The sequence below is a fragment of the Physella acuta genome, unplaced genomic scaffold (assembly GCF_028476545.2).
Source record: "Physella acuta isolate Inbredline_101_S28 unplaced genomic scaffold, ASM2847654v3 ptg001425l, whole genome shotgun sequence".
Classification (NCBI taxonomy): domain Eukaryota; kingdom Metazoa; phylum Mollusca; class Gastropoda; family Physidae; genus Physella; species Physella acuta.
Window position 1 is genome coordinate 49,084 of NW_026732940.1, and position 14,403 is coordinate 63,486.

The 14,403-nt window shown below is 41.0% G+C and overlaps 1 protein-coding gene across 1 annotated transcript in view; it reads right to left on the minus strand.

The window, feature by feature from the left end:
* The window catches only part of LOC131927640 (ras-related and estrogen-regulated growth inhibitor-like protein), a 33,575-nt gene that overhangs the window by 4,796 nt on the left and 14,376 nt on the right, over positions 1-14,403 (minus strand). The window contains exon 5 of the mRNA XM_059283398.1: positions 7,076-7,149. Coding sequence (XP_059139381.1) covers positions 7,076-7,149 — 74 coding nt within the window. The remainder of the gene's footprint in view (positions 1-7,075; positions 7,150-14,403) is intronic.

Consider the following 14,403-nt stretch of genomic DNA (forward strand, 5'->3'; position numbering starts at 1 on the left):
TGCTATGAGACGTGATAAGCAGATATTTAAAGGTAACTTTTTTATTAGATTACATTAAATTATTTTTAATGGTGGTAATTTGCTTATATTTGTCCATTTTATTATAAGTTTTGTAGATTACAGGTCTTAAAGAATTTAGATATTTAAAGAAGCTTATAAGTTGTCCCATTACAAAAAGGGAGGTAATAAACATTGTTTTTGTATTCACAAGATTAGAAACCCTTACAACACATGTAGGCTATGTAAAATTTTCTTAGTTATTAGAATGTATTTTTATTTAGGTAAACTAAGCTGATGTTCAGTTCTTGTTTGTTTTCTTTCCACCAGAGCTCATAAAACTTTTAGATAGTTGTTTTAACGGTAGCAGTGCGTGTTTTTTTTACTCAATTAAATATGGCTCAATACCTCCTAACCTCTAAAACAACCCACCTTACAACGCCCCTGACCTCTAGACCAACCCACCTTACACCGCCCCTGACCAACCCACCTTACACCGCCCATGACCTCTAGACCAACCGACCTTACACCGCCCCTGATCTCTAGACCAGCACACCATACTCCGCCCATGACCAACCCACCATACTCCGCCCCTGATCAACCCTGACCAACCCGCCTTACACAGCCCCTGACCTCTAGACCAACCCACCATACTCCGCCCCTGACCAACCCACCTTACACCGCCCCTGACCAACCCGCCTTACACAGCCCCTGACCTCTAGACCAACCCACGTTACACCGCCCCTGACCAACCCACCTTACACCGCCCCTGACTAACCCACCTTACACCCCCCCCTGAACTCTAGACCAACCCACCCTACACCGCCCCTGACCAACCCACCTTACACCGCCCCTGACCTCTACACTAACCCACCTTACACCGCCCCTGACTAACCCACCTTACACCGCCCCTGACCAACCCACCTTACACCGCCCCTGACCTCTAGACCAACCCTCCTTACACCGCCCCTGACCAACCCACCTTACACCGCCCCTGACCAACCCACCTTACACCGCCCCTGACCTATACACCAACCCACCTAACGTCACCTTTGTTTATCACCAGTGTACAACCTGGCCAGTCTATCAGTATAGAGACTGACGCCGCTGGGATAATTACCTGGCCAGTCTATCAGTATAGAGACTGACGCCGCTGGGATAATTACCTGGCCAGTCTATCAGTATAGAGACTGACGCCGCTGGGATAATTACCTGGCCAGTCTATCAGTATAGAGACTGACGCCGCTGGGATAATTACCTGGCCAGTCTATCAGTATAGAGACTGACGCCGCTGGGATAATTACCTGGCCAGTCTATCAGTATAGAGACTGACGCCGCTGGGATAATTACCTGGCCAGTCTATCAGTATAGAGACTGACGCCGCTGGGACAATTACCTGGCCAGTCTATCAGTATAGAGACTGACGCCGCTGGAATAATTACCTGGCCAGTCTATCAGTATAGAGACTGACGCCGCTGGAATAATTACCTGGCCAGTCTATCAGTATAGAGACTGACGCCGCTGGAATAATTACCTGGCCAGTCTATCAGTATAGAGACTGACGCCGCTGGAATAATTACCTGGCCAGTCTATCAGTATAGAGACTGACGCCGCTGGAATAATTACCTGGCCAGTCTATCAGTATAGAGACTGACGCCGCTGGGATAATTACCTGGCCAGTCTATCAGTATAGAGACTGACGCCGCTGGGATAATTACCTGGCCAGTCTATCAGTATAGAGACTGACGCCGCTGGGATAATTACCTGGCCAGTCTATCAGTATAGAGACTGACGCCGCTGGGATAATTACCTGGCCAGTCTATCAGTATAGAGACTGACGCCGCTGGGATAATTACCTGGCCAGTCTATCAGTATAGAGACTGACGCCGCTGGGATAATTTCCTGGCCAGTCTATCAGTATAGAGACTGACGCCGCTGGGATAATTACCTGGCCAGTCTATCAGTATAGAGACTGACGCCGCTGGGATAATTACCTGGCCAGTCTATCAGTATAGAGACTGACGCCGCTGGGATAATTACCTGGCCAGTCTATCAGTATAGAGACTGACGCCGCTGGGATAATTACCTGGCCAGTCTATCAGTATAGAGACTGACGCCGCTGGGATAATTACCTGGCCAGTCTATCAGTATAGAGACTGACGCCGCTGGGATAATTACCTGGCCAGTCTATCAGTATAGAGACTGACGCCGCTGGGATAATTACCTGGCCAGTCTATCAGTATAGAGACTGACGCCGCTGGGATAATTACCTGGCCAGTCTATCAGTATAGAGACTGACGCCGCTGGGATAATTACCTGGCCAGTCTATCAGTATAGAGACTGACGCCGCTGGGATAATTACCTGGCCAGTCTATCAGTATAGAGACTGACGCCGCTGGGACAATTACCTGGCCAGTCTATCAGTATAGAGACTGACGCCGCTGGGATAATTACCTGGCCAGTCTATCAGTATAGAGACTGACGCCGCTGGGATAATTACCTGGCCAGTCTATCAGTATAGAGACTGACGCCGCTGGGATAATTACCTGGCCAGTCTATCAGTATAGAGACTGACGCCGCTGGGATAATTACCTGGCCAGTCTATCAGTATAGAGACTGACGCCGCTGGGATAATTACCTGGCCAGTCTATCAGTATAGAGACTGACGCCGCTGGGATAATTACCTGGCCAGTCTATCAGTATAGAGACTGACGCCGCTGGGATAATTACCTGGCCAGTCTATCAGTATAGAGACTGACGCCGCTGGGATAATTACCTGGCCAGTCTATCAGTATAGAGACTGACGCCGCTGGGATAATTACCTGGCCAGTCTATCAGTATAGAGACTGACGCCGCTGGGATAATTACCTGGCCAGTCTATCAGTATAGAGACTGACGCCGCTGGGATAATTACCTGGCCATAAACCTGAACCCAACCCATGGGATAAACGTGAGAAACCAGCCAACCCGACTCTTAAGTCACCTCGGGCTGTTTGTTCCTTGGTGAGTCAGCACCGCTGACGCAGGAGTCAGCTAACAATGAGACTTGTGATCGACGAATACAAGTGATGGGTGGGGTGGGACGGGGGTTTAGATCAAAACTTATTGTTTTTATGCTTGGACTGTAAAGTCAGAGCTCAATGTGTATGGCCTCTAATGTATAATATACTCGAGATATAGCTTGGAATAGAAATATACTAATAAGTAATCGTGTATCTGTATATCTATATATCTATCTATATATATAATTCTCTTCTGGGATCAGTTAGAAAGCGCGCCTTTGCAGTCCCCTCTCTTCCTCACTATCACTACCACCCCCACCCCACCCCCACATGACCTGGTGAGCGGTGTTCACTCTGTTTATATATTACAATCATAGAGACGGGTTTGGTGATGGCTATTAGGGGCAGATAATTGAGTTTGAAACGATTTTAAACTTAGAGGAGGTAACTAAGAGGAGGCTGCTTTCACGTGGGGGGGGGGGGGGGGTTTAGTGTTTTTAAGCAAATATTTTCAATGGCAGCATTGGTACTGTCGAATTCACAAATTATAAATTACTGAAAAGTAGAAAAAAAAACTAAATAGCGGCGTATGATACGCAGCGGGTCGGCTCGTATATTTATAATCGTATAATTTTAACTTCACGGCATATACAGAGGCGTAGCCCCCGGGGCCGCCGCCCCAGCAGCCCTCTCCTAGCTACGCCCTTGGGAATATCTAACATTTAATATTCAATCTCAAATCATTGTTTCACATTTGACAGAAGCCAGGATATAAAAAAAAAATTTTTTTTAAATATATCGCACCAAAAAAAAAATCTAATTTCACATAGGCCAACATTTTCTTACAATACATTTCTTTACGTACTCAAACTTTTGAACTATAAATGAGTAAATATTTCGGGAAATCCCACAACTGTAGGGTCAAAACTGCACGGAACACATTCATCAACGACGCTTTGATGATCGCCCCATTCATTTAGCACCTTCTTGGGTTCGGTTGTCCCCCCTGTTCCCGTTTGACCCGGGCAGGTTAAGGTCAGGTCACTCATCATAACAGTACTTTCACTGATGGTACGGCTACTAGGATTGGAGCTTTTATTGTGTGACGTCATATGTCTACCGCTAATTGATTGGGTGGAGTTTTGTATTGTAAATACTGCCCTCTATTTGTTTACTAAAAATAGTTGAGTTGTCTTTAAAAAAAACACTCATACTCCTTGCCTGCTACTTTATTTATAGTGGGTTTTTTGTTTAGTAAAGTTGGTATCGACGTGAAGTTCAAGGTAGGCACGAGGGTTAAGGTTTACAGACAGGGGTCATATAGGGATAAAGGCAGGGGTCAGGATTAGTGCCAGGATTAACGTAAGAATACAGGTAAAACAAATAGCTTCGATAGCTTGTACCGGTTTTTGAACTTGTGTTGAAAAGATTTCTGAAGCAATAAATATAAACTTTTTTAATGCTAATGCTAAAATAAGTGTATGCTTTTCTTCTAAGTTTTTTTAGAACTTAAAAGCTTATTATCTTTCTGAAAAAGTATACAGGTATTAATCATAAGCGGATTTTCATTATTTAATTATTTTTTTTTTAACTTTTTTTTTTCGTAAATTAAAGCAACGATCTGGGAACTTTTGATAAGCCTACACCTCTCCCAATTATTGTTTTTTGTTTTTTTTGTTGTTTTTTTTTTCCGAAAAATCCATAGATTCGCCTGAGGTTTTATTCTAAATTTTAAAATCTAGTAGATTCATTGTGTCTTACAAGGTACAGATTTAGATTTCAGTTGCGTTGGGCAGTGTTTTTTCCAGAATTTTTTTACGGAGGGGGGGGGGGGGCATGGATAAAATTTTCCAGGGGGGGGGGGTGGACACTGGTAAATTTCGTTCGGGGGGGGCGGTAGACTTTTAACAGCCCCCCTCTCCCCCGAAGAGATGCATGGAAGAAACTGTGTCGTTGGGTGATACGTATTGGCTGAACTAAAGAGATTATCACGTGACGAAACGGCGTCTCCTTAAGCTTTAGCGGTCGTCTGCAAGTCTCGGTGAGAGAACCCTTTTTGAAATCCAGAGTAATCCCCCGTGCAAGGAAGTTACGTCACGACTTGACCTTCAAACTTCCAAGTATTGTTCAGTGGGTTTTTTGCTTTCATTTCAAAATATAAGACTTGTTTTTTGTTTAAACAATGCTCTGGTGTATAGCGATGTTAACGTTTTGGATGATTGTATCCTTTTCACTATCTGACAATGGACTCTTCTGAAAATAGGGGTGTTAGGTTGTTAGAAGTCAATGTGTCTTCCAAAATTAGGGGTGTTAGGTTGATGGTAAATCTATTATTGTAATATCGGGATAAGTATTAAGGATATAAATTAGAATTAGGGCTATGGTAGGAATCGGGTTGGTTTTTCAGTTAGGGCTATGGTTAGGATTGGCATTAGCGTGCTACATTAGTTTTTATCAGACTTACTGTAACATAATATCCTTTAAGAAGATTCAATTATGTTGGCATGATCGAAGTCTGGAACATAACACCCTTTTTTTAAGGAAGAGTGTGGTTTTATCGGTAAATACACCCAGATAATTTTGACGTTTTCGTTTGACATGATCAAAGTGTTTACCACTAGCAATGTAATACATCTTTCTTATCAACTTAAAGGCACTATTCAACAAATATAAGGCTGTTTTTTTTAAGAACCATGAAAAAAACTGGGGATTACATAAAGATAGTGTTGACATCTGAAGAAGTCTCCCCCCTTTGTGATCCCATGATTTAACCAACCAATAGAAACGCCTCCCGCAGTTAAAAGTGTCCGGATCAGCAGCAAACGTGAGACCCGTCCGTGTGCCGGTGGGGCAACTAATAGCCCCGGTAACACCACGTGACAGGTTGCTAAGTGCTGCAAACAGGAAGTGACATTGACAACGGCTTTAGCTTGTCTTCTTGGCGATCAACAAGGTCAAGGACAAGGGGGGAGGGGAGGTTAATGCAAGGTGTTTGAAAAACATGGAGCGGGAGAAAGGCGTCTTGGAACGTCGTTGATTCTGAGAGCAACTACAACAGACTACATGCTGGTTGAGCTTAGTGCTGTCGAAATATCCTTGACCTTCGCGGGGATATAATAACAAGCAGACAAGGAATCTTTGTTCTTCAGATGTCTATGTCAAGATGTCACAGATATAGTTTTCGAGAAATCTAATTGACATTTTATCGTAACGAACAGAATCTCAGCTCTTGAGATCTAGATGACGTAATGTTAAAACAGAATCTCGGTTATTGAGATAGCGAGGTTGAGTAAGATGCTAACAAACAGGAACTTAGTTCTCGAGATATCTAGGCGGTGTTATGTTAATGTGTCAAAATGTAGTCACAGGGCGTGGCCACAAACAAACACGCCCACCAACAAGTTAAGTCAGAAAATTGATTGTAAATATAAAACCAAGGCTAAACACACTGCGTTTACATTGTGTTTTATAGATTAAAAAAAAGGGATAGGGGGTTGCTTCAACAAGGACAAAATATAAACAGGGGGAAAAAAAGCACGGACAAAATAAAACAGACGAAGTTAATAGAGTGCCAAAAAGGGGAACAATAAAAACAGGGACAAAGTCAATAAAAGAAGACTAAAAAAAACTACTTTTATGGCGAGGATGTCAGCAATGAGTGGAAATATGTATAACAGAGTGGGTAGATGCGACATAAACCTAATGCATCTTCTATATGTGCTCAGTAACAAGGATAAGTGAAGAAAAGTCACAGAAAAAAAGTCACAGTAGAAATGTCAAAGCAAAAAATAACACGAAAGAAAGTCAGTTCCTGCACCTACACTTGTCTAATCTCTTTATCTCTATTTACTGCACCTCTGCCTAGCCCCCCTCCCCCATCCCACACACACACACACACACCGACAAACCTATCTTTAGACACATTACACCACAATCCTTTCTCTTTTGCCACCCAACACATCATACTATTGTCAACCCCCCCCCCCATACCACCCCGTCTTTACCCCCCCCCCCCACACACACACACAAACAACGCATTTCTCTTCACCCACACACTACCCGCACACCTGCCTTACCTGACTGGAAACATCCAGAATGTCGACTTTAATGGGCAGGTCGCCGTGTGTTACCGTCGTCTGGTAACTGATGTCTGTCACAATAAAATAAAAGAAATTCAAATACACATTTTTATCGTTTTTTAAATAGTTTTTAAATCTTTAAAACTATGTATTAATTACTTAAAATCTTTCTAAATAAAAATTATGTACGGTTTATAACGATATATGTGATTGTGAAAGTTAATGTGGGTGATATTTGACTCTGTAGTAAATCATAAAAAGAAATGAACACTAAACCAGCTGACCACTGTGTTGAACTAACGACATGCAATAACCAACACTCGTATTTTTATGGTGGGTAGAATTCCTAGTGTCCGGTTGAATGAAGGCTAATTACCTGACCGAGTTCGTTGATTGAGTCCAATATTAATTAGCTGCAGCGTAACTGTGTTAGTGGGGGGGGGGGGGGGGGGGAATAACGAGCCGTTACAAGAGAAAAGGGGTGAAGAGGGGGCGGGGGGGGGGGGCGGGGGGGGGGGGGGGGTTGGGTGTACGTTTCTGTGACAGGCTAGTTTGTGTGTATGTGTGTTTGTATGTGTGTGTGTGTTAACTGTGACAAGCTAGTGGGGGGGTGGGGTGGGGTGACAACCAAGAGACCAAGTTCCAGTGTTTCTCAGACTGCGTGTGCTTAGCGTCAATTTTTTTTAAACCCCCATTTTTTGCTTAGTTCAATTAAAATTCAGATTAGACTTGATCAGGAAAAAACATTTTTAAACGTCAGGAATTAAGAGCTGGTTGGGAAGTGCATACCCCCCGCCCTTCCCCACCCTCATGTACTTAATACAGCCCTCGTCACGTGACCCAGAGATTACCAGAGCTCCCACAATGTCAGGCTGACACCCAAAACAAGTCAGGAATTAAAAGCAAGAGCACTCGAAACAGCCAGTAATTAGGTGCTTCAGCCCTGGGTCACCATGACCGCACCGAGTGGTTAATTATCACAGGTCGAGTCAACAGCTGGATCGAATGGCGTTGTGTATGTTGTATAGATCACCAATATAGAAGTGTATATGTTGTATAGATCACCAATATAGAAGTGTATATATGTTGTATAGATCACCAATATAGAAGTGTATATGTTGTATTGATCACCAATATCGAAATGTGTATATGTTGTATAGATCACCAATATAGAAGTTTGTATATGGTGTATAGATCACCAATATAGAAGTTTGTATATGTTGTATAGATCACCAATATAGAAGTGTATATATGTTGTATGGATCACCAATATTGAAATGTGTCTGTGTTTGTAGTATAGATCACCAATATAGAAGTGTATATGTTGTATAGATCACCAATATAGAAGTGTGCATGTTGTATAGATCACCAATATAGAAGTGTATATATGTTGTATAGATCACCAATATAGAAGTGTATATGTTGTATAGATCACCAATATAGAAGTGTGTATATGTTGTATAGATCACCAATATAGAAGTGTGTATATGTTGTATAGATCACCAATATAGAAGTGTGTATGTTGTATAGATCACCAATATAGAAGTGTGCATGTTGTATAGATCACCAATATAGAAGTGTGTATATGTTGTATAGATCACCAATATAGAAGTGTGTATATGTTGTATAGATCACCAATATAGAAGTGTGTATATGTTGTATAGATCACCAATATAGAAGTGTGTATATGTTGTATAGATCACCAATATAGAAGTGTGTATATGTTGTATAGATCACCAATATAGAAGTGTGTATATGTTGTATAGATCACCAATGCTGACGTGTATACGTTGTATAAATCACCAATATCGAAATGTGTGTATGTTGTATAGATCACCAATATCGAAGTGTGTGTATGCTGCACAGATCACCATATCGAAGTTTACGTATGTTGTATAGATCACCATTATCGAATTGTGTCTGTATATGTTGTATAGATTACCAATATCGTAATGTGTCTGTGTTTGTTGCATAGATCACCAATATCGAAGTGTGTGTATGCTGCACAGATCACCATATCGAAGTTTACGTATGTTGTATAGATCACCATTATCGAATTGTGTCTGTATATGTTGTATAGATTACCAATATCGTAATGTGTCTGTGTTTGTTGCATAGATCACCAATATCGAAGTGTATCTGTGTATGTTGTATAAATAAAACTTCCTATAAAGTGTCATAGAGATTCTTGCATAACCGGGTTTTGGACCCAGACCTTTAGGGCTTTGATCACACACTCTACCACTCGACCATCCCATTCCATACAGTAGTCGTACAACACCACAATTGTCACGTACTCCTATAACTAATAATATGTAAATATATTTATAAAACGATGTGTGCATCAACGCGATCACCCCGTTCCTCACGTATACCCGAATACCACTTGTAACAACACAAGCCCCGTTGTCATGGCGGACAAAAGGGAGAGAACTGATTGATAAACCATAATTCTGTAATTACAAGGGACATCATCCCGGGTTTTATGTGACCTGTCTGTTGTGTCAATCTGGCAGTTATCTTCCCATTCTCCCCCCACCCGCGCATCCCTGCAAACGACGTTAGACTCCTCCAACTTTGACCTTTTGACCGCGGTCTGAAGGAGCACCCCGATGACAGCATAAATCTCCGTTAAAGCCGAGTGGACGCTGGGTGGTGTCACGTGATACCCGTACCTGCCTTGACATCTTTACCTAGCGCCGACGGACATGTTTACTCTATCTTTATATCCCACGAACCGAACAAAAATATTGTCAAAGCATAGATCGGGTTGCCTTTAGAACTGTATCAAGCTGTGGGCTCAACTTCCCGCAAGTGAAATAGGCCTAGATATATATATATATATATATATATCTTTAAACATCGGGCCATCTGTGATATACCGGGATAGGCCTGGATATTTATATATAAAAACATTGATACCTAGCGATTTTCATTTTATATCGCGTGGAACGTGGTAAACAATTGTGGTGTTAACATAAATTTTCAAACATTATTTCAGCTAATAAAATTAGAGCCGTAATGTAAATTATATTTTAATTATAATGAATAACAATAATCATAAAGATGGGGGACAAAAATAGATCTAGGATAATGAGTTGAAGAATATATCTTCTATATATATAATTCTCTTCTTGGAGACGTTAGAAAACACCAAGCTGTAAGCACGCCTAGCAGTCCCCTCTCTTCCTCTCTAAGCATATCCCTACCACCCCCCACCCCCACATGGTCTGGCGAGCTGTGGATCACGCTAAATGTTTACAATCGTAGAGCCGGGTTTAGTGATGGCTATTAGGGGCAGATAATTTAGTTTTAAACGATTTTAAACTTAGAGAAGGTAACTAAGAGGGGGCTGCTTTTTCACGGGGGGGGGGGGGGGGGGTGGGGGAAAGGGGGGTTTTAGTGTTTTAAAGCAAATATTTTCAGTGACAGCATTGGTACTGTCGAATTCACAAATTATGAATTACTGAAAAGTAGAAAATAAAACTAAATAACGGCGTGTGATACGCCGCGGGTCGGCTCGTGCTAAATAAATTAACTACGGCACACAAGATGCTAAACTAATAACCTTACTACAGCACGTATGAAATTCTGGTCCTTTGATATTGTTATACGTTTATGTAAATTGCTTGTCTCGCGAGAAAGACAGCCATGTGAACCGCCATCGTAAATAAGAAACAATCAGGGTAAAATAAAATTCTGGATCACCAAGCATTTATTATTAAAATTGAAATAAACAGTACAAAAACATAGCTGGCCTCTCTCCTGATATATCTAGTTAACTCGAGCATCATAAATCAGATAACACACACACACACACACACACACACACACACACACACACACAAACACACACACACACACACATCCATGATGAAACCATTTCCTAATTTAGAAAACTATAAATAACTGTTCCAACTTCCGGGAAAACCCTGTCGCCCGACAGTGACGACATGACTACGTCATGTTTACGAGCATACATGACCATTCTGAGAACAACTGATGTAACGCTACATTCCTAAGGTCATGACCTTATTGTGAGTTTAAAAGTACTATAAATTTTGAAGTCAGATGTTAAAAAAAATGAAACATTTAAAAATGAAAACTGGTTCGTATGCAAATGCGTTTGTTTAAATAGATAGCTTTGTGTGCGCATTGAACGTTATTCAACGTCCATACAAACTGGTCAAGCTTATTGGGCTACTTAAAGCCGTCTCGACAAGTTTTCAAAAGCAACTTTTGAACGACAACTTTTCAAAACCAACTTTTGAACGACAACTTTTGAAAACCAACTTTTGAACGACAACTTTTCAACGGCATCTTTTCCATAGCAACTCACAGAGACACATTTTCTAACGGAAACTTCACATTTGCAACTTAATTAAGTTTTCGCACGTTAAAGCAGTTCCAAAAAACTATTTAACTAACACAAAAAACGCCTTATATTGTTTTAATTTGTTGCACGACTTTTCTGACAGATGAAGAGGTCGGCCATTAAAGATTTCACATTCTAAAATTGTTAATTGAACAGTTCCATTTGCATACTTCCTTAGTATCAAGTTTGCTTTGCCCACAGTTAAGAGCTATTCACCCATAGAACTACCAAAGTCTATTTTTATATCGCTGTGTACATTTAATGTACATAACCAACACACTGGCTATATTTTCTAATTAGGATTGACACCATATTTCAGCCTAACGTAAACTAAACTTATCCGATCACGTCCCTAACTAATCCTTTAACAAGCCTACGCCCGACCCGTCAAGTACCCCCACCCCCTACTCTAGTCAACAGACCCCGGGTGTCAGTGCATGCCCCGTGTCGCGAGACACCTAAGGTGGATTAGGAAAATACATTAGTGAGACGGTCATTGTTGGGGCGGCGCCGCAATTATTTTCACGGTCAATCGATGGCAGTTACTTCCCCTAGTATTTCTGAAGTGGCGTGTGTTTTACTATCACTACTGTGTCGATATACTCGAGAACTTTCCAACTCGTTAGGCTTATATTTACTGACTTGGGGATGGTGGGGGGGGGGGGGGGGGGGGGTAGATGAGTAGGTGGAATAGGGGAGGGTGTCGCTCCGAGCGGCATTTTGTATTCAAAATTATGAAAAATAGATTGTGTAAATTGATTTAGATTACAGTGAAGCTATATAAACAATCGATCAACATGCAAATAAGTATAGCTAAACAACTTGTCAAATATATAATTATTGCAGTATTAATTGCGTTTCGAATGTTATTTTAGTTCGGGATTTTAAAATAAAATAAATATTTACTTTTTAATTATGTCATTGTAGCAGTATTTATTGCGTTTCGAATGTTATTTTAGTTCGGAATTTTAAAGTAAAATAAATATTTACTTTTTAAATATGTAAATAAGGGACAGAGGGTTAGTTGTATATGTTAAAAAGTGAATTGTGTTGAAAAATAAAAACACATTGTCATTCGACGAGTGATTAAGTAGTGATTTTTGTGTGTGAAATACGTTAAGGTGATACGTGTTTAAAATGTAAATTTTCACCTGATTTTGGGCGGTTGTGTTGTTAGTTGTGTGAGGTGACTTGAATGTGGATACAGGGGGACCCAGATGTTAGGCCCCTGGTCCTAAGGGGACGTCACGCGAGGCAACGCTAATCCAGGGATTATCTCTCGTGTCGGGACAACTTGACTGCACGAACTTTGTGTGCAGGCCTAGTGTTTATTGGTTTTGGTGGGGTTTTTTTTACTATGTGGTTGTTTTTATAAATAGCCAGGATAGGTTCTTGTACTGTTAGTGCATTTCGTTCTGTCCTGTACTAGATCAGGGATTTATCCAAGTTTTTTTTTTTTAATTATTATTTCGGTGCTTTGGGTCGTTTTGTGATCTTTAACGTAGTCGTAAAAATACAACAACAAAAAACTGTAGTATCATTACCTTAAACTTAATCCTAACCCTAATCCTAACTCGTATGCTTATCAAAAACAGCGGCAGAAATATTTTTTTTTCATTAAACGAAATGCATTTCCCACACGTTGGGTAGATTTGTCTCGTTTTTTTTAAGAGTAATACGAAATCGTTGCCCTCCATTCAGGTTGTATTACTCTTTAAAAACTAGACAGATTTTCATTAACATACGTTCGGGGGAATACAATACAATTGTGACTTCAATTTTGGAGGTCTGACTTAATTTGACATACAACATCATTTGAGGTAAAAGTCTACTAAAGTTATACGTCTTTTATAGACACAATTTCCCCCCCCCCCCCCCCCCCCAATCCACACCTATTGAATCACTAATGAAAATTCCGAAGTTTGTCATTCACCCGATAGGTCCATTAAAAACCTCAATCTCTGCGCACTTTTAAATCCTGAACTTAAAAATATTTGATTATCAGGTGTTAAGGGGAAGGAACCCATTGTAGGGATCCAGGGTAGTAGAAGTGTGTGAACACAAGTGGCAATCCCTGTGCGAATTTTCTCCGGCTGTCCTTGAGCTAAGGTGCACTAAGGCGCAGCACGGTGCACTAAGGTGCAGCCGGCAAACTGAGCGCAGTGAGCAATAAAAATGAATCAAACAATAATAGAAGCGAAGAGCTGGGATAATCTACGTCGTTAAAAAAAATGCCCCTCTTCAAACTTCAGCGTTGTTACCGATGATATTTTCGCGAGGTAAGCAAGGCTAGGTAAGAGAGGCGGAAATTTATCAAAGTGAAAGTTGAGACGTTGTTTATCAAAGGGCAGGTAACTACCGTATAATTTTAAAAAAATTTTCCGCTTGGGGAAAAGAATTGCTTTCAAAATATGAGGATAGATGCTAATCGTAAGCGAGGGGTGGGACAGGGGTGAGGTTGAAGGAAGGTCTTTGAACGAACTAAAAGTAAACACGACGACCATAGTGGTGTTGTATTGAGGATAGATCAAAAGGATTTTCCCCCACTTAAGCATGAGTCACCTGATTCTTTGTTTACAGTTTTCTGAAAAGCTTATAACAACAAGTAAACAATGTCACGTGGTTACTGTCATGGTGTTTGTTTTCGTTAAAGACGGCCAATTAGCAGGTAAGTGTTTTTGTAATTAGTAGACTTAAATTATTATATTAGTGAGGAGGAGAATTACGATTAATTAGTGACTACTACTAGGTGTGGTGAGATAATGAGGTAGTTGTGATAGATAAAAGTGAGACCTTTGTTAAGAAAAGTGGTATGTGTATAGTTGTTGTGGTGTTGTCAGGGGGATATGATGAGGCAGTTGTGTTGAGGTAGAGGTGATGAGGCAGTGGTGAGATAAATTAGATGAGGTCGCTGTAGTTTGGTAGATGAGGTGCAATGTTCCCTCTAAGC